At 35.2% G+C, this 27,773-nt stretch overlaps 1 protein-coding gene across 2 annotated transcripts in view; it reads left to right on the top strand.

The window, feature by feature from the left end:
* LMBRD1 (LMBR1 domain containing 1) overlaps window positions 1-23,598 on the top strand; it is a 112,551-nt gene extending 88,953 nt beyond the window's left edge. For both annotated transcript variants that reach the window (XM_060615858.2, XM_060615860.2), the window contains 2 exons: window positions 22,790-22,881; window positions 23,024-23,598. In XM_060615858.2, coding sequence (XP_060471841.1) covers window positions 22,790-22,881; window positions 23,024-23,140 — 209 coding nt within the window. In that variant the 3' untranslated portion in view covers window positions 23,141-23,598. The remainder of the gene's footprint in view (window positions 1-22,789; window positions 22,882-23,023) is intronic.
* Window positions 23,599-27,773: the final 4,175 nt, after the last annotated feature.

Raw genomic sequence — 27,773 nt, 5'->3', positions numbered from 1 at the left:
TAATGTTATACTTAAAATTGTTTCTGAGAAAAATAATCTCCTTGGAAAGATATTAAAGCATCAATTTCTAAAAATACATATATGGATCTTTTATCAATCAGTACATTTTAGAGACTTTTTTCTTAAGTAATATTGTGTTCATATATGGGGTAGTCTTGCATTTATTAAACATATAGAAAACATACTGACACCCTACTTTTAAGTGGTTATAGTGTCTAAGATTCAAAAGAGTCATTCATCTAAAAATAGTTTAGGTTTTTTGTGTTTAAAATAATCTCTTAAAGAAGGGAATGATTTAGCAGATTTATGAATAATACCTATCATACTATGTTTATAAAGTTTTCCTAAAATGACAATATTATGTGATTTATCTTGACAGGTAGTGCATAGTTTATATGTTTAAAGTGAGTCAACTCAGCAAATTAGAAATCAAGCTTTAACTTTTATATGCCATTATGGCAAAAGGATCTTTATATTCCTAGTTTTATATATTCTTTAATTGCTACTTAATCTAATAAGCATTAATATACAATTTGGGTGTTTATATGAATAAAATATTTAAGAAAAGCACAGAATTATTAAAAGTAACATATACATATATAAATATTTGAGTCAAAATAGGAAGATAAAAGATCATTGTCTCTTAATAAACACAGTAGATATTGTGAATACTGGGGTAGATTTTGGGAAAGTGTCAGAGGAAACGCCTACCTAGTATATGTATCTCTGCCATCGAGTAGCACACAGACTAGTGCAGTTAGATATGAAAATAAATAATTGTAATAGAAGGAAAAGTAAGTGGCAAACTATAAAGAAATTATAGGCAAAATGCTATGGGAAGGCAAAAGGTGATAATGATTTATTCTACCCAAGAGGCAGTATAACATTTCAGCTGGGCCCAAAAGCATAAGATAAATAAATCTAAATGAACAACAACAACAAAAAAATACTAGAGGATATTCCAAGCAGAGAAGGCACCTGCATTAATAAGGCATAAAGACATAAATATATTTGGCATGTTATAGTAACCATAAATTGTGGCAGGAACATTGAATATTTGGGGAATTCAGTGAGGGATGAAGCAAGATAATATGTTTCCAAATGACTATTTTTAAAAACCCATGAACCCCCAAGTCTTATTTATGCTGTCCTATTTAATTCTTTTATCTTTTCTTGAAGTTAACTTGTGTTGTCTTGGAACTGGAATTGATCATATAAGTCAAACTTGATTTTTGTGGGTTAGTCTAGTTAAGTGTATTTGTTAATATATATAGCCAATCTTAAAAAAATAATCAGATGATCTATATAGCATTAGATTTTCATGTTAGGCTATAATTTTACCAGGACAAATGGTTAAGATGACTCAAGTTAAATGATGATGCTAAAATAGAATTTGATGTGTTAAACTAAACTACATGAATTACAGAAAACTGAGCAGAGGGACGCCTGGGTGGCTCAATCAGTTAAGCTTCAGACTCTTGATACCAGCTCTGGTCATGATCTCATGGTTCCTGAGACAGAGCCCCCTTGGGTATGGCTGTGTGCTTCCACTGCAGCACCTGCTTGGGATTCTCTCTCTCCCTCTCTCTCTCTGCTCCTCCCCCATTCATGCTCGCTTTCCCTGTGTCTCTCAATTTAAAATAAACATAAAAAATAAATATTTAAATAAAAATAAACATTAAAAAAACTGAGAAGACTTAAAAAGCTAAAGTAGGGTTATAATTATAGAGCCTAAATACAAAGGGAAGAGTGGGAATTATTTTGAATAACTAAAGAAAAATTTAATAATGTTAATAAAGTAAACTGTGTATTGATAGCTTGCTTTAGAAAGTAGTTAAACACTAAATTCTGGAGTAAACAAGCCCATCATCCAGAAATGACTCAAAATACATTCTCTGTAAATGAAACTTGTTTACCTGGCTGTTATGCCAGCAAATAAACAAGTTGACCTGTTTTCTCAGAACCTCAAGTAGCTATCCTTCTAAAAACATTTATCTAAGATACTGTGTTAGTTAGGCATAATCTTTTTTTTTTTCTTTGCATTTTTTTTGTGAGAATTCTAGAAATGAAAAAAGGCCACAACGAGACATGTAAGTTGTAAACAGTTTTAAGATATAAATTAGAATGTTGAAGTGAAAAACAAACAAAAAACAAAAGTTACTTTAGAGAGGACATCTAACTATTTAATTCCCTTTATTGCAGATACAGAAACTAAGGCCCTAAGAAATGGGAATTAAAAGTTATACAGATAGTTTGAGACTTTGGACTTCAATGCAAGTGTCTGGATTCCTAGTATCTTTTTTTCCTACATTTAACATTGTTGTGTCTTGTGTTTTGTTTGCATCATCTGTCCTTTAAATTTTAAAAATAAAATTCTAAGGGAGATAGTTATTTGAAGCCTTGAGGGAATGAAAGTCATAGACAATAGAAAGGAAAACCAGAGTTTCAAGAGTTAAACTGAGGCTATTGGAGAAGGAAAGTAAGAGTCTGGAAAATGAGAGATGAAAACCAGACTACTATAGCATTATAGTAACCAAGAGAGTGTTGTGTCCAGAGGTCAATAGTGTTGATGCTTCAGAGAGAGATTTAGCAAGCAAATCTTAAACCTTTGACAATGCAGTTTTAGTAGGGTAGTTTGGGGCTAAAGTAGTAGAGAATTAAGTGAAAAGATTTAACAATGAAGAAAATTCCTTACCTTGATGTGGTTTTGGTTTGGGATTTTGTCATACTTTTTACATAGCCTTAAAAAACCCCATATATTACATGGCATATGAACTAGAAGCATGGAGTTATTACTAAAGTTGTATATCAATCTAATTTAAAAAAAAATTTTTAACGTTTATTTTTGAGAGACAGAACATGAGCAGGGGAGGGGCAGATAGAGAGAGAGGAAGACAGAATCTGAAGCAGGCTCCAGGCTCTGAGCCATCATCAGCACAGAGCCTGATGCAGGGCTCAGATCCACAAACTGTGAGATCATGATCTGAGCTGAAGTTGGACGCTTAACTGACTGGGCCACCCAAACACCCTTCAATCCAATTTTTAATATGAGATTATACTAAAATGCATTCAGGAGCTTGCTCTGTGGCTAAGTCCTCAAGTCTTTTCACAAAGTCAATGTATTCTTTTTTTTTTTTTTAATTTTTTTTTATGTTTATTTCTGAGACACAGAGAGACAGAGCACAAGTGGGGGAGGGGCAGAGAGAGAGGGAGACACAGAATCAGAAGCAGGCTCCAGGCTCCAAGCTGTCAGCACAGAGCCCGACACAGGGCTCGAACTCACAAACTGTGAGATCATGACCTGAGCCTAAGTTGGTTGCTCAACCGACTGAGCCACCCAGGCGCCCCAAAGTCAATGTATTCTTAATTCCACATTTCTGTTTCCTTAATTCATGCATTGAGTAAGAACATAGAGTTCAGTTTTGAACATTTTTGTTTGAGTGTTCCTTAAATATCCAAGTGGAGATCTTGAGTTGGCAGAGTTGGATCTGAAGTTGTAGAGAAATTTATGCTGGATTAGTCAGGGTTCAATGGGAAGCAAAGCTGTAAGACTGGGTAAGAGATCACTGAGTGTAGTGGAGAAGACGTACAAGAGGCTCTGTGACTGTCTGGTGGCTAGAGGTTAGAAAGAAGAAGAGCAACCAGCAAAGAACTAAGAAGGGACAACCAGTGAGTTAGGTGGAAAATTAGGCAAATATAGTTTCCTATAAGCCAAAGGAAGAGTGATGAACCATTTCAGATGCTGGCATTTGCCAAATTAAAAAAAAAACAAAAACAAAAACAAAAAAAAACAAAGAAAAGAGAAAGAGAGAGAAACTGTATTTGAACAGATGATAACAGTAGGAAAAGGGGAACTGTTGCAATAAGGAAAACTTTCTGACCATGAAGCTGCAATTGTTTCAGAGATCAGGCAGAAAAGAGGATTTTTCCCTAGGTGGGGAGGAGTAAACAAGGCTAGAAAGAACCAGCATGGTTTCCAAGATGACAGGGCTCTGGTCAAGTTCAACATTGTCAGGATAAGTCAGGTAAAACAAGGACTAAAAAATGACTTTTGGTCATTTTCATGGGTCATTTAATTGGATGACTGACAAGAACAGTTATGACAAGATGGGGCAGGAAGAAACCTGATTGGAGCAGATTAAAGAGGGAGTAGGGACTTGAGTGGCCAACAGTGTGAAATGATTGTCATGGCAGAAACACCAAGGAAAAACAACAACTGCTGAGTAAAATACCAAATTTCTTAAAAGTATCAAAGTGCTGATAAGATCTTAAGACAAAAGTCTCAGGGGCACCTGGATGGCTCAGTCCAATTCTTGATTTCAGCTCAGGTCATGATTTCATAGCTTGTGAGTTTGAGCTCCACATTGGGCTCTGCGCTGAAAGCGTGGAACCTGCTTGGGATCCTCCACACCCCCTCCCGACATCCCCCCCCCCGCCCCCGCCCTTCCTGGCCTCCCTGGCTTGCTCTCTCTCAAAAAATAAATAAATAAGCAAAACCAACAAACAAAAAATCTCAGTTCTCAGTCAACATCATTAGACCAGCAATATCAGGGAACTTGAGAACTTGTTAGAATACATTTAAATTATTAGGCCCCACCTAAATCAGAAACTCAAGGGATGGAACCCAGCAGTCTGTTTTAACAGTCCGTCCAGGTGATTCTGGTGCTGCATTGGTCTGAGTGAAGGAAAGAACCCCAGAACAAAGAAGTGAGTAGAGTGCTAAGCTGCTTTGTTCTGAGGTCACTTACCAAATTCAGTGATTTAAGCTCCAAGTTTCACAGCCTTTTGAGGGAAAAGGGACAGAAAATAAAGTCTAGAACAGTACTATACAATGAAAATGTAACGTGAATCACATAAGTGATTTAAACATTTTTAGCAGTCACGTGAAAAGAGAAACAGAGGACTTTAATTTTATTAAATGGCATTGTATTTAAAGCAGTATATCCAAAATAATGTTTCAACATGTAGTAACTAACATAATGTTTTACTGAGATACCTTATAGCCTTTTTCCTACTAAGTCTTCAAAACCTGGGGTATATCTGACACGTAAATAACACCGTAATTCAAACCCTAAGTTTTCATCATCTAAATAAAACCATTTATTTTTTAAAAAAATTTTTAATGTTTATTTTTGAGAGAGAGAGAGAGAGAAAGTGGGCAGCGGGGGGCAGAGAGGGAGGGAGACACAGAATCTGAAGCAGGCTCCAGGCTCTGAGCTCTCAGCATAGAGCCTGATGTGGGGCTCAAACCCATGAACTGTGAGGTCATTACCTGAGCTGAAGTCGGACACTTAACCAACTGAACAACTCTAAATGAAACCATTTATTAAGGTGAAATATGGTTCTACCAAAGCAGGAAGGTTGTGTTTAATGAAAAAGATATTATACACTGCTTCAGTTTTTAATTTGAATTAATTAAAATTAAATAAAATTAGAAATTCAATTCCTTAGTCTCAGTGGTCACATGTGAAGTATTTAACAGACACATGTTCCTAGTAGCTGTTATATTGGACATGCAGGTCTAGAGCCCACATGAGTGGTAGCATCTCAAAGGTGATGCAGGTACCCTCTTGTAAAGCTGAGCCCCTCCCTCCCCTAAGAATTACATCACCAACATGAGGGTGAACAGAAATAAAGCTATATTACTTCCAGAAAGCTGAGTGAAAATTTGGCCTCAGTGTTAAGACTGAAAGGGAAGAATCATATCCCTGAGAAATTGTAACCACAAAAGTACTAACCCTTTGCAGATTTGCAGTCCAGATACACATCACTAGAGTGAATCTGTTTCATTGTCATCTCAGACGGGCAGACCAGGCACATGGCACAAGTAAATGCTCACTAGAGGAACATACCTTAATTGAGGCCTCAAAAAATTCCTGCAGAGGAGCACAAATAAAGACATTGGAGCCACATATTTAAGCACATGATGAAACAAAGCACCATGAAAGAAAGCTAGAAAAAATAGCAGGCAGCAAAAAGGGACTTGCAAAGACCAAATATTGGAATTATCAACACAGATTATAGAGCAGCTAGCTATGATAAAAGGAGTAAGAACAGGTCAAAATATTGGCAGGGGACAACAGAATGAGTGAATGAAAAAGTAACAGATTCATAATTGAGCCAAATACAATATTTATTTTATTTTTTTTTTAATTTTTTTTTTTTAATGTTTATTTATTTTTGAGACAGAGAGAGAGACAGAGCATGAATGAGGGAGGGTCAGAGAGAGAGGGAGACACAGAATCCGAAGCAGGCTCCAGTCTCTGAGCTGTCAGCACAGAGCCCGACGCGGGGCTCGAACTCACGGACTGCGAGATCATGACCTGAGCCGAAGTCAGCCGCTCAATCAACTGAGCCACCCAGGCGCCCCACAATATTTAGAAATAAACACACAGTAATGGGAATTAAACTCACTTGAGGGACTACAGCTTAAAACCACAATGAGTTCTGCACACATTGTTTATTAGTTGTAAGAGGAAATGTAGTAGCTATGATAGCTGTACATCAGAGAAACTGGGCCATATCTGTACCAGGTGAACAAAATTACTGTCATCAAGTGGCAGTGCATCACGTGACTTCAGATATGACATCCTGAGAGGAATGGAGAGCATGAATCAAATCATGAAGAAATATCAGGCAAAACCAAATTGATAATTGACGAACGTGGTATAAAGTAACTAGCCTGTATGATTTAAAAATGTCAGTGTCGTAAAAGACAGGAGGTTTGGAACTGTTACAGATTAAGGATATTAGAGACACATGTTAACCAAAAGTAATATATGATTTTGGATTGGATCCTGTAGTAGAGGATAAAAATACTAGAAAGAATAAAGTGGGATAAATGACAGGGTGGGAATATGAATTGTAGAGTAAATTTCTAAAAATATAGTATCAATGTTAAAATTCTTAAATAGCTGTACTCTGGTTATGAAAGCAAATATCCTTCTGCTGAAAAATACAGACATGTTAAGATGTTAAGTCGCCATATACAGTTCAGAAAATATAAGTGTGTATATGTTGAGAGAATGATAAAGGGAGTAGACTGCCACATGGGAACGGCTGTACACCAGCAAATGACAACTATTTTAAACACTCGCAGTCCCAAGGATAGGACAAGATATGAAACTACTGAAGATGGCCATTTCTAACTACCATTTGGCAGATGTTATACATTATATTATTTATATAATTATATATTATTTATTACTGGTAAAAATTTATACATGTATATGATATTTTTCTTAAATTCCATAAATTTAAGTTTATATCCCCAGTGGTTCAATGTTATATTTGCCCTACAAAATGATAGAACACATTTTGAACATAAAAGTTAGTGAATTCCCTAAGCAATTTCGAATAAAAGGCATAAATTTTTATGAAAGTGAGTTAATCTTCCTTGTTTGTTTTTAATTTTGAATCTTTTACAAAATAATTCATGTATCACATTTTCCTGTCACTTCTGGTATAACTTTCTAGCATCAAATAAACCTTGATTCAATTATAGACATACATATTCAGTCATGTAAAATGAGTCTTCTTTGACTAGGTTTACAGAATGTATTCCTATTGAGGCCCTATGCAGAAGGATAGTTTAAATCCAGAAAGAACATATTAAAAACTCTTTAGAATTAAACCTCTTCTCTAAAGGCACATAGTACTTTAAAACTTACTGAAGAATTTTTTCATATTTTTAGTAATCCACCAATTTATAAGTGCAAAGATGGTGTTCTATATTTGGCAATATAATCCAGTTTCTTTAAACAATTTAAGATTTTTCTCAAAATTTATTACCTATTTTTAATGATAGAGCAGTTTTTACATTTTTTTATGTGAAGCTTTTGTTTGAAAGCTATGAGCTAAAACATGTGGGTTTTCTAACTCGTTTCTTATGATAGTGTCCGCAACCTAGCCTTCTTCTTTCTGAACACTTTTCAGATTTACTCTGTTAACTCTAGCATATTGTCCTTTCCAGAGTATCATATCTTAACAATTCATGATATACCGTCTAAAGTCTAAACCATTCTCAACTGCTTATCAATAAATGTTAAAACCTTTTGAATCCCATAAAATGTTGGGAACTGACACCAACACAATGTTGCTAATGTTCAGCAGTTTTGGGCACAGACCTATCTCCTATCCCTATGTTAAATAATACTGAGAACAAAAATAGTTTTATCTACTTGCTTCAGGAAGTACTCCTGACTGTGAAACTACTAAAATAGCTTACTTGCTCAATAAAACTTACTTTAAGATTTCTCATTTCATTGTATCCACCAATCCAAAACTTCTGTCCAAAACCTAGCCCAATTGTACCCAGTTCCCTACCTTTCAAGACCTTGATTAAAGCACATTCCAGCACATTCCAATCCCTTAAACCTTATAAATATCCTGTCTTTTCCCTTGTTTTCCCTCACTATAGTTAATCTAATAAATTTAGCTCCGCTAGTTGACAATAAATAAGCCTACTCATGCTGAGTAATTTAAGGAATAATAATTTAATCAAGAGATTCAGAATCTAACACCTCTGTTTTTATTTGCTGGCTGCTAGTATCTATATGGAAATGCATGCCCAGCCAACCCCTCAAACCTCAAGTCTAAGACTCTTCCGCTTTTCCTACCTGTCACCTTCATGTTATTGCGGGGAGCAGGGGGAGTTATCCTGTTCTTTTTCTGTGCCCACAGCTATTTACTCAGATGGAAATCTTGAAATTGTATTTACATTTTTTTGCTCTTCCAACAGCTAGCCAGTTGCCAAGTCCCATTGCATTTAGATAGAACTAGCAAAGAAAAAGAAACAACTTAATGTTTATCCACCAGTGAGAATTCTTGAAATAACATCATAGACAATGATATAGCTTTATGTTTCAACATAGAAAAAAAAAATACTGTATGATAGTAGGTGGAAAAATACTGTATGATAGTCGTAATTAGAAAATGATACTCATTTTTTATTCTGTTGCTGGCAAACACATCTAGAAATCTGTCTGTACCCCAGGAAAATGAAATTTGGAGTAAAGACAAGAAGTAAATATTTACTCTTTTTTTAAAGAATGGATTTTATTCTGTAATTAGAAAGCACTGTAAGCCTTTTTAGGGGTGGAAATAATGACAGATGAAATAAAAACGCATCTACCAAGTAGATACTGATTTTACAGAAGACTTTTTCTTCCCAGTTTGTTGAAATGTGTGAGTGGGTTGGACGTTTACTGAAACTTTGAAAAATTTCTTAAATTCTTAGTACCATCCTTTTTGCCAGAATATGGAACTTTTTTTTCTACTTAAGCTTCTGAGGTTCCAGGAAATTTTAATTTTGAAGTCTTAGGTAACTAAGCAGTACTGCTCAAAGCATTTTACATGATCACTACACTAACAATGGATTCAGGTGATTTTTTTTTTTTTTTTTTTTTTTTTTTTTTTTTTTTTTTTACCCACCTACCCTTACTTTGGCCAATAAAAAATTTTTTAAAATTTTTAAAAAATTAAAAAATGCATTTTTGTGGGAGATGCTGACCAGTATTATTAGGGGCACCTGGGTGGCTCAGTTGGCTAAGCATCTAACTTTGGCTGTGGTCATACATGATCTCATGGCTCATGAGTTCAAGCCCAGCATCAGCATCAGGCTCTGTGCTGACAACTCACAGCCTGGAGCCTGCTTCAGATTCTGTGTCTCCCTCACTCTCTGCCCCTCCCCCACTCACACTCTCTCTCAAAAATAAATATTTAAAAAAAAAAAAAAAGAAACATCCGTATTACTAAAGGAGTTACTACACTAGTTGACATTTCATGTTTGGTTTATATAATTATAAATAAAATGTACATTTTAAGGAAAGCCAGTTTTAATAGGCTGAAAATGAAGCTGCTCAAGAGATTTCATTAGAAACTAAGCCTTAAGGGTTGAGGTCAAAAAAAGGACATTGCTATTTTGTGATGACAGTATTTGTTAATGTCTCCTGTGGTGCTGTGTCCACGTCGGTGGTCCTTAAATATAATCTGAAATGAAAATGATAGCAGACTCTTACTATGGAGATTTAAAAGGCAGATTTAAATATGGACTATCAATTTAACACCTCCTACCCCATATTGGGTGAAGCTAATTAATTTTAGCTGTCTGGAATTTTGTAACTAATAAGTAGATCCATTTCTGGAGAATATGTGTCATCCTTACCCTCAGACTCAAGCACATTAGGGCATTGGCCTTAAAAAGAAAAACTATATGGTCTTTTTGTTTTATGAAAATTTGGGGGTGGGAAGTTAAGGATAAGTCAACTCTTAACATTGTGATGATTTTAATAGCTTTATTCAGAAACTTATCCAGTTTGAGAAATCCAACATTAAGTACTGACTATTATAATTTGCACACCTTTAGAAGATATTGACATCTTTTTTAGTAATACTAAGGATTATAGTCCTATTTGTCTTGAAGTTCTGAGGTAAATTTATAGATGTGCTAATTTCCAGGATTCTATATTATCATTTAATTTTACTTACCTATTATTCCTGTGTTTTTTCACTTAACAAATGTTTACTGATATCTACCATGTGTCAGACATTTTTCTAGGTATTAGTGATATAACAGTGAACAAAATAGTCAAAATTCCTGTCCCCATGAGGCTTACTTAGTAGAAGGAGGCAAATAAGTATGTCAAGTGTTAAGTATTATAGAGAATAATAAAGGGCTAAAGGAGAGTGAGTGGTGCCCAGAAGGAGGGATGATTGGAAATTTTGAGTAGAAAGGAAATTACTACTGAGAAGCTGTCATTTGAGCAAAACGACCTTAAACAAGTGAGGAGCAAAGGCAGCTATCTGGGGAAGAGCATTCCAGACCTAAGAAATGTGCAGAGTGGGAGTGTGCTGGAGGAGGTAGAGGAACAGGAAGCAGTCAAGTTTAAGGACTTTAGCTTTTACTTTCAGATGCAAGATTGTGAGCAGAACAATGACATGATGTTCTCAAGGGATCACTTTGATCACTGTGTTGCATATAGGCCAGGGCTTGGCACACGTTTTCTGTAAAGGATAAGATAGTAAATATTTTATGCTCTGTGGGGCACACTGTTCAACTCTGCTGATTGCAACATGACCGCTGCCATAGATAATACATTATGGATGGCTGTGGCTGTGTTCCAGTAAAACTTATAAAAACAGGTGACGGGCTGAATGTAACTCTTAGGTTATAATTTGCCAAACCTTGAGATAGGCCATTATAAACCCAAGGACAAAAACAGGTTGCCAGAAAGCTTTTGGAGTAATCCAAGGGAGAGCTTGGGGTGGTGCAGGTGGCAGGAAGTGGTCAGATGCTGATGTATTTTGAAGGTAGAACCAGTAGGATTTGCTGAGGAATCTAGTATAAGATAGGAGAGAAAAAGGAGTCAGGGGTTATTTCTATGTTTTTGTTTTTGTTTTTGTTTTTTAATGTTTATTGTGAGAGAAAGCACACGTGTGAGTAGGGGAGAGGCAGAGAGGGAGAGAGAGAATCCCAAGCAGGCTCCACAGTCAGCACCCCCTGCTGATGTCTATGTTTTTTAGTATTTTAATTAGAAAATGATACTTAATATTATATATTTACTTATTAGATAACATCTAGAATAATTATCTTTAAAACCAATATTTGTAGCTATTAAGGTTATACATTTTTTCCTTGAGCCTGTTTGACTTTGCTTAGTTTATGGTATTACTTCATAAGTTGGAAACTAACAAGATAACTTACTAACTTCTTAGTCTATGGTTAGTCATTGCACATTTTCTCATTAGATTTCCCTTAAGGCTGAGAGCAAGTGTGGTATGTGGTATGTGAGGTTAGGGCATTACCTCATGGTCAAGAAAGCAGGCAAAATAAAGATGTGAGCCTGTTAGCTATCTGTGCATAGCTCTAAATAAGATTTATCAATCCAATGAAAATAATATATAGAGCCTACCTTATTCTGTTAAATGTTTAAAATGAATAGTTTTTAGAGTGCCTGGGTGGCTCATTGGGTTAAGTGTCCAACTTTTGATTTCGGCTCAGGTCGTGATCTCATGGTTTGTGGGATTGAGCCCCATGTTGGGCTCTGGGCTGACAGCACTGAGCCTGCTTGGGATTCTGTCTCTCTTTCTCTCTCTTTCTCTCTTTCTGTGTCTCTCTCTCCCTCTCTCTCAAAATAAATAAATACACATGAAAAAAATAAAATGAATAGTTCTCGATAAAGAGAATACAAACTATTACATAAGGACCTTGGACTATACTTACTGACTTCATTGTGTCTCACACTACCACCATTCTTCAAAGCACAGTTACCTTCAATCCACTCTTTCTGCACACCTAGTCAGCTGCTAAGGGACTGTAGCCAGATTGACCCTCAGATCTCACCTGCATGACATCTCACATGAATTGCTGTACCTTTTAACTAGTACTCCACTCTAATCCACACTACCCAGTGCTATTAGCTTAATTGTCCTGAAGCGGTGATTATCGAGTTTATGCATGCATCTGAGTCTCCTGAAGGCTTGTTAAACGTAGATTACAAAATTTTTGATTCAGTGAATCTGAGGTCAGACTCCAGAATTTTCTGAGCATTCTGATCTGGGAGCCACAGTGTGGAAACCGCTATTCTGAAGTACTCTGATAATGCCATTCCTTCAGTAGAAACCTTAAGTTCCTCTCCCCTTATCATCTGACAGATTCAGACTAGGATTGATGGACTACCACTATTTAATCCATCCTTCAAATATGTAGGATTTTTCCATACATTTTCTGAACATGACCATCTTTTCCACCTTTACTTTTTAACTATTTGTCCTTGAAATGTCACAACTAGTTTCTGTTGTCACCCTGCCCATGTTCATCACCCAGAATCCTGACTATCTGATGTTTACTTTAAACCTGACCTTCTGATTTGAACCTTCAAACATGTGTGGTCTCTTTTTTTCCTTTGAATTCCCATAACATTTACTTGTTATCACATTACCTTACTCTGTCTTAATTTATAGTCATTTATATATCTTATCTCTGTTCTACTCTTTCTTAAATAATCTCTGTGCCCAATATGGGGCTCGAATTCATGACCTCTAGATCAAGAGTCACATGCTCTAATGACTAAGCCAGCCAGACACCCTTTTATAGCTCCTTCAGGCTAAGAAAATGTTACATAAGTATATTTTTCTGTCTCCCTCAAAACAACAATTTGTAGAATTAAACTACTTTTTTTATTTGTTATTTTTTTCTCTTTTTAAAAAATGTTATTAAAGTATCATAAAATATTAATATACCTAGCATCTTGTAGCTTCTTGCTTACTTTATCTGTTGAATGAAATCCATTGTACCTTCTAAGTCCCTACTGACTTCCTTTTCTTATTTGGTTCAATTGCTTTCTGATTCTGCTGCTCATCTATAATGTTATAATTTCTCTTCACTGGACTTTTGATGCATTATAAACCATATCTTTTTTCTTGATTTCTTCCCCCAAGCCTCTGGCTTTACTTGAGCTTAAAAAAAAAAAAAAAAAAAAAAAAAAAAGACATGCTTTGTATGAAATACATATCAGAAAACACCTATATGTCTGAAAACTATTTTGTTCTCAGTTGATATAATTGATGGGTTGTTTGGTTATGCTTAGAATTCTGTGTAAGAAGTTATTTCTTTTAGAACTTTAAAGGCATTGCATCATCTTCTGTCTTTCATTTTTAACTGGTGAGATATCTAATGCCAATGTATTTCTTCTTTTGAAGCTAACTTGGTAAGCTCTCTTTTCTCCACTTTCCTTTTGGGAGCTTATGTTCATTAGTTGCTGGATATCTTCAGTTGATCATTTGTCTTATCTATATTTCATATTTTATGCCTACCATTTTTAGTCTGGATTCTTAAGTATGTGTTCAGCTTTATCTTCAGACTATATCCTGAATTTTTTATTTCATATAACAAAGTCTTACTTTCCTCAAGTACTTTAGTATTCTGGTCTTTTTCAAACATCTTTGTTTTATGGATGTGTAATATCTTCTCCAATATCTGAAGGTTTTATACATTTTTCGTAATGGTTTCCTTTAAATAAAATCACAATTCTGTTTGTCTAGGAACAGTTCTGTTTATCTTATTCTTTCTCCTTCATGCTGATATTTTCTATATATATCTGATAGTGTATTCATATTTATGTTAATTTATATTTAAGTGTCAGAAACTAGGAGGCCTCATCATGAGAATTCTGTGATTGAGGTTTCTAGTGATCCTTAAATTTATATTTTATAATAAATAGGAGGGAAACCAGTTTTACTGGAAAGCTTTTAAATGTGGCTTTTCATCTTCCAGATTTTTGTTGAAGTCTCTAATCACCTGATGGCCTTCTTCCCATTCTATTTGCTGTTAAAAGATTGCTCCTGGCTTTATTCCTCTACTCTAGCTTTAATGAGGTTCTGGGAAGGACAAGGAACAAATGACTGTGCCCAGTCTGTCATCTTGAACCAAAAAACTTTTGTTCTCAACAGATTGAAATAGTCCTTCATGGTTAAGTACTGTAAATTTATAATATTTTACTTGACAAATAATAAGTTTGTGAATTGATAGCTTTATTTGATTTAAATCTACCCATCAAATACTACCATACCTTGGTGATCACCAACTATATTTGGCTTCAGATACCTGAGCAGAAGAGAGACTAATGTATTAGCCAGCTGTGAGTTCATTAATTTACCACAGGAAGCACAACTATCAAAGAAACTAGAGGCCTGGGTTAGTGAACTCTCACAAGAGACAAAGAATCTGTATGGAAAATCAGATTTATAGTCACATAGTTTCTAGGTAGGCATGGAGTCAGAAAGAGGGCCTCATTGATCTTACTGGCTGGTAAAATCCAGCTGAGATGGCCTAATGTCTTGTGTCTCTTGTCAAGTGAGGTTGCCATGCAGACCAGAAAATTAGGTATTGACCAGAGCATCATTTTTCTTGGATTTTGCTTGAGATCCCGAGAGTTTCTTGATATCAAAGTTCTTTTTCTAGGTGATGATAAAAGTTCAACTAAGAATAGTGAAGTTAATTAGGTATAAGCTTTCTAAGTTCTCTGGAGTCTATGCCAAAGCCAGTCTAGGTAATTTGTGAAACTTCTCAGCCACGAATACGCAGATTCTTGCTTAAGGTTGCTAACTCCTAAAACATCAGCAATCACATGTAGATTTCTCTCTATTTTTAATTCTCAGAAGGTCAGTCTATCCTGTCATTGTATACCTCGGGCAGATATCATCTTATTGTCACTTACAAAGAAACTGATACCTCCGTTTTCTATCTCCAACTTTAGTATTTTTTACTATACCCACCAAACTATTTTTTTTACATGAAAAAATTAAGTAGTGGAAAACAATTGTTTTCTATTCCCTTTTTTTATTTGACTATCCTTGGTCAATTAAGACTAATAAATAATATGGGGAACTTGGGTGGCTCAGTTGGTTGGGCAGCCGACTGCAGCTCAGGTCATGATCTCACGGTCTGTAAGTTCAAGCCCTGTGTCGGGCTCTGTGCTGACAGCTCAGAGCCTGGAACCTGCTTCAGATTCTGTGTCCCTCGGCCCCTTCCCCACTTGTGCTCTGTCTTGCTCTGTCTCTCAAAAATAAATGTTAAAAAAAATTTAGAAAAAGACTAGTAGATAGTAAATCTTGTTAATTTAGAGTTTACTAATAAGTTTGTGATTATTTCTACAAGTTATATGCTAATGCTTACCTTTGTAACTCCTTTTTATAAATTTTATATGGCCGGTGGATAACACAAATGAAATTAAGAACATTCTTTCTTGGAGCACTACATAATTTAGCACCTTTGAAATATCTTAAACTTACTTAAATGTAATCAGAACTCAACACCAGTTATACTGGCTCTTAAAATTAATCACTATAAAACTCATTGTTTAGTGTAAAACATCTGACAAGTGTTATCTTTATTAACCAGATATAGTTTGTGTATTCATAAAACACAATAAAACTATTTCCTTTAGAATTTTGATTTTTAATGTTCACCAATTCTTTCTTTCCCTTTTACTTGGCTCCCCCAGTGAAATTTAACAAAATATTGATTTAACTATATGCTATTTGTTAATTTTTTTTGATTCACTTTATTTAAAGATAGCAAGTGAGTGGGGGAAGGGCCGAGGGCAAGAGAGAGAGAATATCTTAAGCAGGCTCCACAGGGCTCCATCCCATGACCCTGGGATCTTGTCCTGAGCCAAAATCAGACCCTCAACCAACTGAGCCACCCAGGTAACCCCATTTATTAAATTTTAAGATAAATATACAACTTTGGTTTTTATTACATATTTAAAATTTTTTTCTGCTTTTTTTTTTTTTTTTTTTTTGGAAGTATATTGCCAGTACCTCTTTTTTTATTGGGATGTAATTTGTTAGTATCTCAAAGGTTTTTATGTGTATATATTTCATATGCTGTAAGTCTGTTTGACAGTAAAACAGTGATTAACTGGGATTTTACTTCCAAAATCTTTCAGTCCAACCTGTTTTTCTATCCTGACAGCTCACGTTTTCACTCAGATTGTCTCCTGACTTAGTGAACTTCTATCTACTCTCAATCCCCTCTGCCAGTCTACATTCCACTCATGTTATTCCCTTTCTTGAAATCATTTGATAAATAATTCCTAATCATATCACAATAAAGTCAAGCTCCTTAGCCTATGTACAGTTAAGATTTACATGTCTATTCTAAATATTCAGTAGTATCAAGACCCTAAGCAGAAATCAGAGTTAGCATAATCAGGGGCAACCATGAGACATAAAGTGGCATTCTAAATAGTCCAGATGTCTGTTTTTGTCAGACAAAATATTTGCCTTAAAGTTTAAAGTTCATTCTCCATGGCACATGAATTTTCTCAAAGGCCTTCTCTATATATGCATATGTAATATAAGAATTCATTATATAAGTTAAGTACAGATATAGAGTGTAATTAATTCTGAGTTGATTTCAGGTGAAGGTATAACATGATGACTTAATTGTGGCTTAAATCAACACTACATGTTTTAAAAATATATTTGAAGTAGAAGTTGTGGTTTATCATAGTTAATAACCAAAGTTATTTTAGTGTCAGTCAGCACACATTAACAGTGACATACGGGGGCGCCTACGTGCCTCAGTTGGTTGAGCATCTGACTTCGGCTCAGGTCACGATCTCATGCCTCGTGAGTTTGAGCCCTGCGTTGGGCTCTGTGCTGCCGGATACTTTGGATTCTGTATCTCTGTCTCTCTCTGCCCCTCCCCTGCTCACTCTCTCTCTCTCTCTCAAAAATAAATAAACATTTTTAAAAATGACATAACAATTTAAAAGGAAAGAGGAAATACATAATATAAAATTTATCAGGTATATTTATAATGGTTGCTGTTACATGAAAAATAGAGATTTAATTGCACTTTCTGTTATTCATCTGTTTGATAATAAGTGAGAAGAGATGGAGGAAGGGTTGACCATCATGTCAGTAGTCAAAAGTATCTTGTTTTATTCATGCGCTCCAGATATCCTTTCCTGGGTCTTAATTTTGATCCTTTTTGTGTGGCCACCTTATCAGAAAAAAAAATGTTTTTATCTGAACCCTTATTTTAATTTTTCATTGTTAACAGTACTCTTTAGTTTAATTAGAACTTTTATATGTCCTTATGAGGAACAACAGAAATTTCCTGAACAGTTAATTTTAGAACACAATCCTTAAATGAAACATCCAGTGATTTAAATTTATTTTGAAGGTCAAACCAAGTTCAAAATACTTAATTATAGGGGCACCAGGGTGGCTCAGTCTGTTAAGCATCTGACTCTTGACTTTGGCTCAGGTCATGATCTCACAGTTCATGGGATCAAGCCCTACATCGGGCTCTGTGCTGAGGGTAGAGCCTTCTTGGGATTCTCTCTCTCTCTTCTTCTGCCCGTCTACCCCACTTGCACTCTTTCTTTCTAAAATTAAAAAAAAAAATCAACAAAATATTTAATTATAATTTTTTAGATAACTGTATAAAGACATCCATAGATCTCCTAGATATCCATGATTCAGGTAAACAGCTGGAAGATGGCAGATGGTGAGGAGAAAAGCCCCCTCTGTTGATTGAGTGTGGAATCATCACTTGGATATAAAATATTTGCATGCACTTATTAACCAAAACTCTTCTGTGGACATATACCACTTTATATCAATATAAACATAATGATATATACATTACATATAAAAATAGCTATAAAGAGTTGTTACATACTGTGTGTATGGATTTGTGATCTAGTGTCATTTTTCAACAACATAGAAAACTAACAATGACTACCTTTTAATTTTATTTTAGAAGGTTTGTGTCAAATCTACAGCCTTTAAAAATGGTAAACATGTAAAATAACATGATAGGAAAAATGAGATACATTTTTTTGTGGTGGGCCAAACAATCAGTGGTGATAAGACAAATTAAAATGTCACTGAATGGTTTATTAGACCTCTATGGAAAAATAAGTTGATTTGACTGACTTCTGCCATTTCAGCCTCTGTTTTAAAATCCCCGTTCTGGGGGCGCCTGAGTGGCTCAGTCGGTTAAGCGGCCGACTTCGGCTCAGGTCATGATCTCGTGGTCCGTGAGTTCGAGCTCCGCATCGGGCTCTGTGCTGACAGCTCAGAGCCTGGAGCCTGTTTCAGATTCTGTGTCTCCCTCTCTCTGACCCTCCCCCATTCATGCTCTGTCTCTCTCTGTCTCAAAAATAAATAAACGTTAAAAAAAATTAAAAAAAAATAAATAAAATAAAATCCCCGTTCTGGCCCTGAGATTTCTAACTCAGTGGTGTTTTGAATCCCGAAATATCTTTCAGTATGGAAAGGAGTAATGGAACTTTTATTTTTAAAGTTTAGAACATTGTAACAACGTGGAGAAGGTTGAAGAACTTTTCTCAAACATGTTTATACTTGTAGGGTTAAGCTCATAAAATACTTAAGCCATAGAAGATACTGTTCTTGTTTTTAAAATAATTGTTAACAGGCGTTTTTTGCACAAGTCCCAGCCTGTCCCTCTCTTCATTTCTGAAACATTCAAATGGATTATTTTTATTTAAAGGTATATTACTGTTTAGCACATATCATATTACTGAATTATACACATTTGAATTTCGCTAAATCCATTTGTGTCTGAATTTCTAACTGAACCAACATGAATTCTCTCCTTGGTGAGTTAGAAAGTGCACCAGGTTGAGTTGTCACACAAAGAAAACTTTTATTTGCAGCAGATAAGGAGATCATGTGGAATGGCTTCCAAATCTGTGACTCCCCAAGAGAGGGTGAATGAGTACCCTTTGTTTAAGGTTGGGGTGAATATTTAGATATGGAAGCCTTGTAGTCATATGTAGAGGAAGCATAAGGTCACACATGAACCTTAAGAAGACATGTCTATACATATCTATATGTATAGACATGTCTATACATATCTATATGTATAGACATGTCTATACATATGTTATATGTGATGTAAATGAGGCTAAGGCTCCTCCTTGGGCAGACGTTCAGTATTATAATGAAGTAAAGGTAATTGCTGGTCATTCCAGGGATCACTTCTTGGTGCATCTGTGCAGGCACAAGTCAGGGGTTTAGCTCAAATGGTCTGGGTGATCTAGTCCAGTGGGAGGTCTTGTCAGGGCAGTCACCATCACCTGGGGGTGGTTTCCAGTTTCATTTGCCTGAATTGAGAGGTAAGCAAGAAAGAAGTGCTTAAGGAAAAACATAAGACAGAGATTAGTGAATATAAGCTAGTGGGCAGTAAAGGTCAGGTTTTGGGGTCTAGGTGGTGACACTTTGACTATAGAGACATAAAAATAATGAATATAGACACAATAGTCATGATACCGATGTCTAAGCCATTATTTTCTTTACTACTATTGGACATATACTTTAAAAATCTTAATATTAGTTGTTTTTCTTGAGACCACTTGAGCCGCTCTTAAGTATGTTCTTTATCATGGGTTCAGTTATACCTTGAAGAAGGGGGAAAAAAAAAGAAAGAAAATTAATATTAACTGCCACTTTGCACGGAGATTTTGGTATACCTCATTTGGTCTTTAGAATGACCCTGTACAGAGGCAATCTCTCCATTTCACAAGCATAGTCTCAACAGTTCACATTTGCCCATTCACTTGGCAAGGAAGTGGCCAAATGATATTTGACACTGTTTGTCAGACACCAGAGTCTGGGTTCTTCCTTCACCATACTGGACATTGTAGTTATACTTCATATTCATGATCTATGCAAGTCTCTCGTTTTGACATCCTTGGAATCTTGTCAGATTTTAGTTACATTAGAAAAGGTACTATTTAGCAATACAATTTTTAAATAAAATACCCCTTTTAAAAAATTTTAGCTTACTTTGGCAGCTATTTTAAATATGAATGCCAGGTTCACTGATGGATACTTTAGAGTACTCAGACTTATCTAATGGGAAAAGTGACAAATTGAATACAGGCATACCTCGTTTTATTGTGCTTTGCTTTAGTAATGCACTTTGCAGATACTGCATTGTTTACAGATTGAAGGTTTGCAGCAGCTCTGCCTGAGCAAGTCTGCTGGTGCCATTTTTACAACAGCATTTCTTCAATTCATGTCTATGTCACATTTTAGGATTCTCACAAAATCCCAACTTTATTATTATTATCATATTTGTTATGGTGATCTGTGATCAGTGATTATGAGTTGCTGAAAGCTCAGGTGATGGTTAGATTTTAGCAATAAAGTATTTTTTAATTGAGGTATGTATATTGTTTATTTAGACATAATGCTGTTGCACACTTAGACTACAGCTTAGTGTAAGCATAACTTTTATATGTGCTGGGAAAACAAAAACAATTCATTTTATTTGCTTCATTGCAATATTGGCTTTATTGAGGTGGTCCGGAACCTAACCTGCAATATCTCCAAGGTATGCCTGTAATTCTGTTACTTTGAAGCAAGATCTGTAGTGGAGGTGAGAATAAAATATTGTGGAGCAGAGTAAATGACTAATGACTTTCCTCTCTGTGATTCTCCTCTGTTAGACTGAACTCTCATCTCAGCACAGCACCCAGCTATAATCTTGAGTGCTAGTAACCATAGGACAGGAGATAAACATTTGTTCAGACGCCACTGCTTGAAGCCATTTTGGTTTTTGTTAGAGAGCTTTGACTTTTCCTTCTAGACTTTTCTGTTGAGAAAGAGAGAAAAAAATATGAAGGAGGCCCTTGATGGGGGACAGTAGATCATCATTAGATTGGTGGTTCTTGTTTATGAAAGGAAGAGATTGCTTCTTTATTAAAGAAGAAAAAAAAAAAAAAAAAAGATTGCTTTGTCCAGTTTGGTATTGAGCAATTCAGAAATAAATGTTTGAAGTACAGTGGAAGGGATTAGAGTAGATAAGATTTAGATTATCTTATATGTATGTAACATATCTAAAACTTTACGTAACAAGTCTTGTATTTGTATAAACTATAACCTAAAGGCTATTCTCAGAAAACCATGTGATAGCCCCAAAATAAAGTGTATTAGAACCCTTGTGTAATAAATTGAGCTACAGATTCAGCTTAATTTTATGTTTTAAGAGAAAATAGCATTTATTGATGACGATAAGAGAGTTGGTAAAATTAGAAATCAACAGTGTATTTATTTTCTTAATCAGCTATAGGATTATGATATTAGTCTCCTAACTGCATGTGAAATTTCTTGCCATTGTCAATTTTGGTTAAAATATGCAGAAATCAATAGACTGGAAAGAAGTTGCCTTGTAAGATAAGGATTTTCTTCTGTAATGAACGAAGGGCCCTCTGAAGTTTAGAAGGTTAGAATCCTTTATTAGCTGCAGCATATATAATTTTTCAATCAGATACATTATATTGTATCTGTTGCCCCAGCCTTTTCTGAATGGTTTTAATAAACGAATATTTCCTTAGATATTATTTATCAGATATATGTGTATATGGATAGAGGACTCTGTAAGCTAATGAAAATACTCTATTTGGATAAAACTAGTATGGAGTCTGACAAAAATGTTAAATAATCAGTCTCTTTAAGAGTTACGTTTTTCTTTATGATTGATTCATTTTGGTGTATGATTTATTTTTAATTCAAAATTTAAATACTAATCTAAAATTCAAGCAATATCATATTAGTAAATAACAATTTTGTATTTAAAAAAGTAGCAGCCTTTTCAATAGCATTCTTAAAAAGAAAAAAAAAATCTCAAAAAACTCTCAAATTTGAGCTGTCCTGAAAATTGGATTCTTAGAAAAGTACAACTTAATTATAATCAATTCTGATTACTTTGGTTTTTTTTGTTTGTTTGTTTTGTTTGTTCTTTTGTCTTCATCAGGGGAACTTTTTATCTGTTTTGTTTTAGCACATATCTGACACTCTAGGTTTAAATGCTTTTTCTATTTCAAATTAAACTAGCCTCTCTCTCTCTCTCTCTCTCTCTCTCTCTCTCTCTATATATATATATATATATATATAATGTATATATATAATCTTGGCTTTTAAGTATATATATAATATATATATATATATATATATATTATATATATATATACACATAATCCAATGTAATCCTGGCTTTATATATATATATACTTATATAAGCCAGGATTACATTGGAGACATTCATTTTTTTAAATATCCTATTATTTGGTAATTTAAAAGGGTACTGAAAGAGTGGACTTTGGAGAAGGACCTAGATTTCAGTCCTATCTCTAACACTTACTGACCATGGCCATTATTTGGTTAACAGTCTTTTAGATAAAGTATTGATAGTCCATTTCAAGAAAGAAAATATCTCACCATAGTCCTTTATTTGCTTTTATAGATCAGTGTACTGTTACCCGGACGTACCTGTTCCTTCACAAATTCTGGTTCTTTAGTGCAGCATACTATTTTGGTAACTGGGCCTTTCTTGGGGTAAGTACTGTTGTCATACCTAGGGATGATTTGATCCTTAATTTCCCATTTGTATCACAGTAATGACATTGGATTTTAAATTCATTACTTTCTGAGTGATTTTAGATTTAAGAAGTAACATGTAACTTATTTAAATTTATAGGTATTCTTGATTGGATTAATTGTATCCTGTTGTAAAGGGAAGAAATCAGTCATTGAAGGAGTAGATGAAGATGATTCAGACATAAGTGATGATGAGCCCTCTGTCTATTCCGTTTGACAGCCTCTGTCGTAGGGGTTTTATAAGGCTGACTGAATGTCTGTTATGCATTTTTAAAGTGTTAAACTAATATTAGGATGAACTGACTAGCTTTCATCAAAAATGGGAGCATGGCTATTAAAAAAAACTATATTTTTTATGTTATCTGAAGTAACATTGTATCATAGATTAACATTTAAAATTGCTATAATAATTCTATGTAAATATAAAACTATGGATTTTGTGAAGGAATGTTTGTGGAAATTTTTTTTTTCTCTAGTGTATAATAGTGTTGAATTGATTAAAAATCTTCCAGAACTAATATTCCCTTTTGTCACTTTTTAAAAAACATAATAAATCAATTGTATCTGTGCCTTTGGGTCTCTAGAGTAATGTGGAATTCTGAAGTGTCTATAAGTGATTGTCTAAAAATAATACTCACAAAATAGCTGACAAATAAATGTTACTCCCCTCTGCAACTTGTTTTTCTGTTTTGTACATTAAATCAGTAGTGCCATTCAAATATATTTCATGAACAGATTTCAGGCTACCTAGTGCTATGAGACATACCGTGGCATTCCAAGATGTGTTCTATTGTTCAGATATTAATCCATGAGATATCTTACCACCTCTACAGGAATTAAGGCCTATACATTGTTGTAGGTAGCCCACCTCAACATTTGCCTTCCAGCATAAATGTGAGCGTTGTCAAGAATAATTAACCTTGAAAAAAATCATTTTACTGATTAGTTTAATACATTTGACATTTCTGGCTTTAAAGGTTTTTTTTTTCATTCCAAAGATTTATAATTTTCAAAAGGTATAAGGAATGTTACACAATACTGGTATTTTGAACACATTTTGGATAGTGAGAAATCATCACAAACAATATTGTAAATCAGAACTCATAAAAAGCACAAATTAGAACTCTTAAAAAGCCCATCTTTGAAGTAAAATACCATTAACTTTCTGAAAAAGTCTTAGGAATTAATAGCCATCTCCCACTAAATTCTTCTTGCCCTTAATTTTTGTGCCACTCTCTTTTGTTCTCATTCTTTGTCTGTCCAGATATACCTTCACAGCCTTCATGTTTGGCTTCTTCATGCACCCTTAAAGTTATTTACCGAATTTCATTCCCTTTGTTTTTATTTTATATTTTCTTTCTAGATAATCTCCTGTACCCTGGGCTTCCATCTATATTGTTGGATTATATCATATCATTAATATATTTATTATTTTTTCCTAAGCTTCAAATTTTACTTACCTGTTAACTAGAAATGAGTACTTCAATTGGAACTTGAACTTCTCACTTTTCTGAGCACACCAAGCCTCCTTCTCTATTGTTTTTGTTTGTTTTGACAAATGGCACCAGCATATACCTGATTGCCTAAAGCAGAGATCAAGCAGAACCCCTTATCTCCTGTGTATACCTGACTCATCAGTCAAGTATTTGATTTCTACTTCTTAACTATCCTTCCATTTGTCCTCTCTTCTCCATTCTTACTGCCAGTCACTTTGTTATGGACGGAGTTGTGTTTCTGAAAAATTCTTGGGTTGAAGTCCTAACTTCCAGTACCTAAGAATATGAGTGTATTTGGAGATGGGGCCCTTTAAAGAGGTAAGTTAAGGTGAAAAGAGGCCAGTATGTGGAGCCCCAATTCAGTAAGCTGGTGCCTTTATGAGAAGAGGAAGAGACATCAGGGATATACACAGAGAGAGAAAAGACCATGTGAGGCCATCTGCAAACCAAAAAGAAGACTCTGGAGAATCCAACCCTGCTGCACCCTGATCTTGGATTTCTAGCTTCCAGAACTGTGAAAAATAAATTTCTAATGTTTAAGCCATACAGTCTGGGGGTTTTTGTTATGACAGCCCTAGCAGAGTAACACAAAGTACTTGAACTTTCTCACTGGATTTTGTGCCAAGCCCTGACTCCTTTCAGTCTTACCTTGATAATACAAATCAGATTATTCCATTACTTTGCTGTGAAAAGTTTTCATTTACTTTGGAATGAAATCCTTTTTCGTCATGTGACACGTAAAGCCTTTCTGGTATGTTTCTTACCTGACTGTCCTGCTTTCTGTGCTATCCTCACACTGATCACATGAGCCAGGTATCTCACCATTATCCAAGTGGCTGATTTCTCAGATCTCTTGTCTGTTGAACTGTTCTTCTTCCTATGATACCCTTCCCTTCCTTTTATCTCCTAAGAAAATCCTTATTCTTGAAATCTCCTCTGGTACTCTTTCCCTAAGTCTTTCAGGCAGTTAGGTGGTCTTTACTCACATGGCACCCTGTGGAGTGTGATGTCATTTATTGCTTTCATGTGTGCTGCCTCTGGAAGGTAAGTCCTTGAACACCTGTCTGGGTTTTCAAGTTCATCCCTGGTGCCTAGAATAGTTCCTTGCACTTGGAAGGCACTCAGTTGACAGGCAAATTTGCTAGTTAGAATCTTTAAGTCTGAATACATGATTTAAGCCTATATAAACCATTAGGGTAAGGGGAATGTATGTTTGGCCTACTTTTAAGATTTATTTTGCTTTATTATGAAAATATTGCCCTATTTGTCTTGAATACTAAATATACATTTTGTTACTGCTAGGGTTAGTTTCTGTTGTTATTTGTGTCAGAGCAACTGTTAGCTTTTCATTTGGCTAGTTCTATTTTTTAAATATGTTTTTTTTTCTTCTTAGATTCTATAAATTTGCTTCTTGCCTATTTAGAAGTTTACTTTAACAAAGTTTCCCCCGACCCCTCAGTCATGGAATGGCTTTAACTTTATATTTTATGACGCTGATTGGAGTTTTGTGACTTCACTAATGAAGGACATACTTTCTCTGAAGTCCTCTGAAAATGCCTAACTTAGAGATCATCCCTAGTGATGGCTTTCTAAAAAGTCAAGGCCCTCTTATTCCATGCAAACTTCAAACAAGTAATTAATTTGTTCAGACATGCAGCAGGGAACTGGCAAAATGAGGACCCTGGAACTGACATCTGTCACAGTGCCACTATGCCAAAGGCAATAAAAATGCATATTCTTTTTTTTTTTTTTTTTAAGTAAAAGGGAAAGAAAAGTAGGAGCTCCAGGAAAACAACATGGATACAAGAATGCTTAAAGTATACTGCTGAACTTTTCAGTGAATATACATAGTTATAGTAATATACTGTTTTAGAATTAATCCATAGAGCACAGTAGACATTGATTATGGTGCTGCATGTAAATATCAACCTTGACACTGTAAAAAGACAGCTGTTAAAAATTAGAAGATTGAAAGGAGGTGGAAGAAGACCTAAGGGGAGAGGGCATTTATATCCTTACTTCACAGGAGATTGGTGAGGGGTGGAGGACGTGAAGAAAGGAGAGAGACTGTCTCTGATAGAGGAGGCAGAGAAGAAAGAAAAAAAAAGTTATAAAGGTAACCAACAAAGCATCATAAAAACTAATAACTTGGGGGTTGAGGGAAGAAAAGAAAGCAAGGAGAAATGGTCTCAAGCAGGCAAAGTTCTTTTTTACCATGGAAAGTCAGTAGATGTTTAAGATGGATAAACTTAGAAATAGCAATATGTTAAAATGTAACAAAAGATTAAAACAATGAGGTATTATTTAAAAGAAATCTTATCAGAAGATAAAATAATCATTGCAATTATACGTAAATATATCTTTGAATTTCCTGGCAGCAAAGACAAAAAGACTATGATGGATGATGAAGTTTTTACACCGGATAAAAGGAAGCACTTAATTTTTCCTGGAGTTAATTTTTTCTGGCACCAGAATTTAGAAGGAGGTTACATTGTGAATTCTTAGGTAAAGAATGTTAACAATGAACAAATGTCTTTGCTAAAATTTAAATAGGAAGGCCTATTCAAGGAGACAGAATTTGGGATCAACAGAAGGAAATATAGTGGGCTATCAGTCAGCCTCACAATGAATTAGCTATATGTGCACATCATTTATTCATTCCACTCAGCAACTATCCAAGCTCCTACATATACCAGGTGTTGGATGACAGCTGCTGATTTTCTAGGATTAAAGAAGAGAGTCCCTATCCTTTCAGAACTTGGTCTGGGAATTTGTAGCTAGCTGAGTGGTTCTTGGCAGTAACTGGACCTTATCAATATTTACTAAAGTTGTATGTATCTGATACCATGAATACATTTTTAAAAATCACTTTTGTCAGGGGCGCCTGGGTGGCGCAGTCGGTTAAGCGTCCGACTTCAGCCAGGTCACGATCTCGCGGTCCGTGAGTTCGAGCCCCGCGTCAGGCTCTGTGCTGACAGCTCGGAGCCTGGAGCCTGTTTCCGATTCTGTGTCTCCCTCTCTCTCTGCCCCTCCCCCGTTCATGCTCTGTCTCTCTCTGTCCCAAAAATAAATAAATAAACGTTAAAAAAAAAAAATCACTTTTGTCAGGTTAGAATTACAATGGAAAACACTCCAGTAACTGTAATGGTCACATCTCCAAATCACAACGTATCCTCTCTTCATGTAATCATCAGAAGGCTACTTGTGCATGGAACTGAAGTGGTGTGAGATAAGTACTTTTAAGGGGCATTTCAGGTATTTGGTGTTGCTCGATTAAGTACCCTTTTTTTCAGCAGAGACCACTTCCAAAGTGACCGGGTTGCTCAGTTTGTCAGATTGTTGTGCTGCCTAGGA

This window comes from Panthera onca, chromosome B2 (assembly GCF_046562875.1).
Source record: "Panthera onca isolate mPanOnc1 chromosome B2, mPanOnc1 haplotype 2, whole genome shotgun sequence".
Lineage (NCBI taxonomy): Eukaryota > Metazoa > Chordata > Mammalia > Carnivora > Felidae > Panthera > Panthera onca.
This window is presented reverse-complemented; position numbering and strand designations above follow the sequence as displayed.